The sequence below is a fragment of the Sinocyclocheilus anshuiensis genome, unplaced genomic scaffold (genome assembly GCF_001515605.1).
Source record: "Sinocyclocheilus anshuiensis isolate Anshui unplaced genomic scaffold, SAMN03320099.WGS_v1.1 scaffold660, whole genome shotgun sequence".
NCBI classification, from domain to species: domain Eukaryota; kingdom Metazoa; phylum Chordata; class Actinopteri; order Cypriniformes; family Cyprinidae; genus Sinocyclocheilus; species Sinocyclocheilus anshuiensis.
The window spans coordinates 723,596-726,587 of record NW_015557099.1 but is presented as its reverse complement, the minus strand read 5'-3'; the positions used below and the strand labels follow the sequence as shown (position 1 = coordinate 726,587).

The following is a 2,992-nucleotide window of genomic DNA, read 5'->3' as shown; positions in this document are numbered from 1 at the left end:
TCCAGTCCATGCTAACATCTTGTGAAGTGAAAAGCTGCATGTTTGTAAGAAATCCACCATTAAAGTGTTTGTACAGTGTTGTGATGTTTTTATCAACTGTTTTGTCTCATCTAAAACAGATAATAAAATAATCTCATCTACATCTTGAATGGTCTAAGAGTGAGTAAAGGGTGAACAATTTCTTTTAAAATAGTCCTGTTAAAATAGCATTCTGGCATTTCAAACCTAGTCACTGTCCTGTCAACAAGGCCCCCTTTTAGTAAATATCGAAATCGTTGGCCAATCAGCTAGAGACTGAGCCTTCATCAGCGGCATCTGACGAATCATGTTCATCGGCAGAGTCTGTTAGGGCGGGGTAGGGGCGGGGCTGGTCCAGATTGACATATGTGACCTTCAGGCTGATGTAGTGCTCTCCCTCCAGGCTGGACAGAATACTCATCACAGCGGACACTAGTGTGGAGAAAGTTGGTCTCCTCTCAGGGTCAGGGTCCCAACACTGTAACATAATGGTGAATCTGCAGATACAGAGGTAATGGTCAGTCATCTCTCAGTTGGGTAATCTCTATTGAAAAGTGACTGGCAGTGTCATACTGTGTTCATAAATCAGAACTCAATCAGGCGTATGAACTTGAGTCACACACATTCACAGTTTCCATTGCTGAACCTCACCACCGGTCATGTTTCCACATCCTGTTGCTACACTCTGAGTCACTATGCAATTTTTTTGTTTGTTTTTAATGTATTCCAGAGTTTCTAAAGCTTTACAAAGAAGAAATGTGGAGGTGTCATGATTTATGTTCAAAACAACAACCTGTGAAGGCTGAGTTGATATGGTATGGTATGAGTTAATGCATTATTATTTTTTATATGACACCTGTCGTTTGAGACTTTCGAAAATGCAGCAGACCCCGTATTAGTTTGAAAACTCCGGTGTTGTGTTTCAGTGTAAATGGACCAAAATGGAGCCTACTTTTGAAAAAGTAGGCTCTGTGTATCCTTGACGACCGTATAAACAATAACATCATGCTCATTGTACATATTTATGGTTGTACCTGAATGAATGGTCATGTGACATGCGTTTTCGGTTGTGTAGTGTGGACGGAGATAATTTCTGAAACGCAGTAAAGATGCCAGTGTAGACGAGGATCGTTTTCATTTTAAAACACCGTTGTAGTGTAAACAGGGCCTAATATGCTGATTTGGTGCTCAAGAAACATTCCTGTTCTTATCAATGTTGAAAACAGTTGTGCTGCTTAATATTTATTTTTAAACTGTCATACATGTTTTCAGGATTCTTTGATGAACAGAAAGTTCAGAAGAACAGCTGTTTGAAATAGAAATGTTGTAACTTTATAAAAGTCTTTACTGTCAACATTGATCAATTTAATGCAGTTTTATTGAATAAAAGCAATTTCTTAAAAAAAAAAAATATAGAAATATTTTTTTTTATTTTAAAACATTCCACAACATGTTTTTCATAGCAACAACTCTGGCTAAAAGCAAAAGGCCTGGTTAGTGATTGCTGGAAGTTTCTCAAGGTTTACACATTTTTGTAGTGTCACTATGTTGGTTTTTAAAAATTTCCATCTGTCTGAAAGGGAATGATGATTAACTCTCTGGACAGTGCTTGAGGTGTTGGATAATTGAAGGGACATTCACAATAACCTTTCAGATGACCTTTTCCACTGCTCTGAATACTGAGTAAGCTCTAAACCCTCTGAACCTCAAATGGTGGAAAAACACTAAACTTACTGACAGTTACTTAAAACCATTGCATTTTCAAAAGGCCATGTCACTCTCTCTGTTCTGCTGTGGAACAATTTCCAAAAACAAATGAAAGGGAAACCTTCTAGAGAACTGAACCGCCCTCTTTCAATCAACCAAACTTTCTACTTTAGGTCGACAATTTTGATTAACTGAGAAGAGTAAGTTGGAGCATAAATACATATTGCAAAAAAAAAGGAAAAACTTACAATGGATCTGGACAATATTGTGGCTGAGGCAGCCGTCGGCCCTTTAGAAGGTAATGTGTGACGTCATATGGGTCAACTTCAGGATACGGACTGGCTCCTCGTGTGAGCATCTCCCATATTAAAACCCCAAAAGACCACTACAGTAAAAGACAAAATAAAAGAGTGTTGAGAAGATCACATGACAAATCCTAAATTTAATCCATTGGTTGAAGTAAACATGTTGCTCACCACATCTGACTTGGTTGTGAACTTCTGCGTCTGCAGGCTCTCAATGGCCATCCATTTGACGGGTAATTTGGCTTTCCTGTGGTCCTGGACACTGTAGTACTCCTTCTCCAGCACATCTCGAGCCATTCCAAAGTCTGCCACCTTTACAGTGTAGGATTCATCAAGCCTGAGAGAATATTGGTTCAGTCACTTCCAAATTCACAATTGATTCACAATTGTCTGTTGAGCTTCAGTGTGTATTTACATACATAAGCAAAGAACAGTTGGTAGGTCAATGTAAATAATTACTTAACGTTCTGACATTCTGGTTTGGAGCACTAAATTCCCCCGATATAGAAGAAGTAAAAAGAAGTTTGAAACACCTGAGCAGCATTATACCATTACTTAACATGTAAGTAATGGTATAAGTTTTGCAAGGTTTCCTCTCAATGGCAAAATAATTAATACAAAAATGACAGCAGTGAGAAAACAGCAGTTAAGAAAGCATCTGATCATAGCAATGTGGATATGTTGGCATGAGCTCTGCAATTCAGCACTCCAGCCAAATCAAGTCACGTCTAATTTATTTATAGCATTGTATACAATAGATTGCTTTAAATAAAGCAGCTTTTTGGGGAAGTCGTGGCCTAATGGTTAGAGAGTCGGACTCGTAACCCAAAGGTTGTGGGTTCGAGTCTCGTACCGGCAGGGATTGTAGGTGGGGGGAGTGAATGTACAGCGAATGTACAGCGCTTGAGCAAGGCACCGAACCCCCAACTGCTCCCCGGGTGCCGCAGCAAAAAAATGGCTGC

At 39.3% G+C, this 2,992-nt stretch overlaps 1 protein-coding gene across 1 annotated transcript in view; it reads right to left on the bottom strand.

Annotated features, from left to right (window-relative positions):
- Positions 1–283: 283 nt before the first annotated feature.
- LOC107677494 (macrophage-stimulating protein receptor-like) overlaps positions 284–2,992 on the bottom strand; it is a 16,243-nt gene continuing 13,534 nt past the window's right edge. Inside the window, exons 18-20 of the mRNA XM_016472415.1 lie at positions 2,202–2,367; positions 1,974–2,110; positions 284–515 (exon numbers count right to left, since the gene is read on the bottom strand). Of these exons, the coding sequence (XP_016327901.1) occupies positions 284–515; positions 1,974–2,110; positions 2,202–2,367 (535 nt within the window). The remainder of the gene's footprint in view (positions 516–1,973; positions 2,111–2,201; positions 2,368–2,992) is intronic.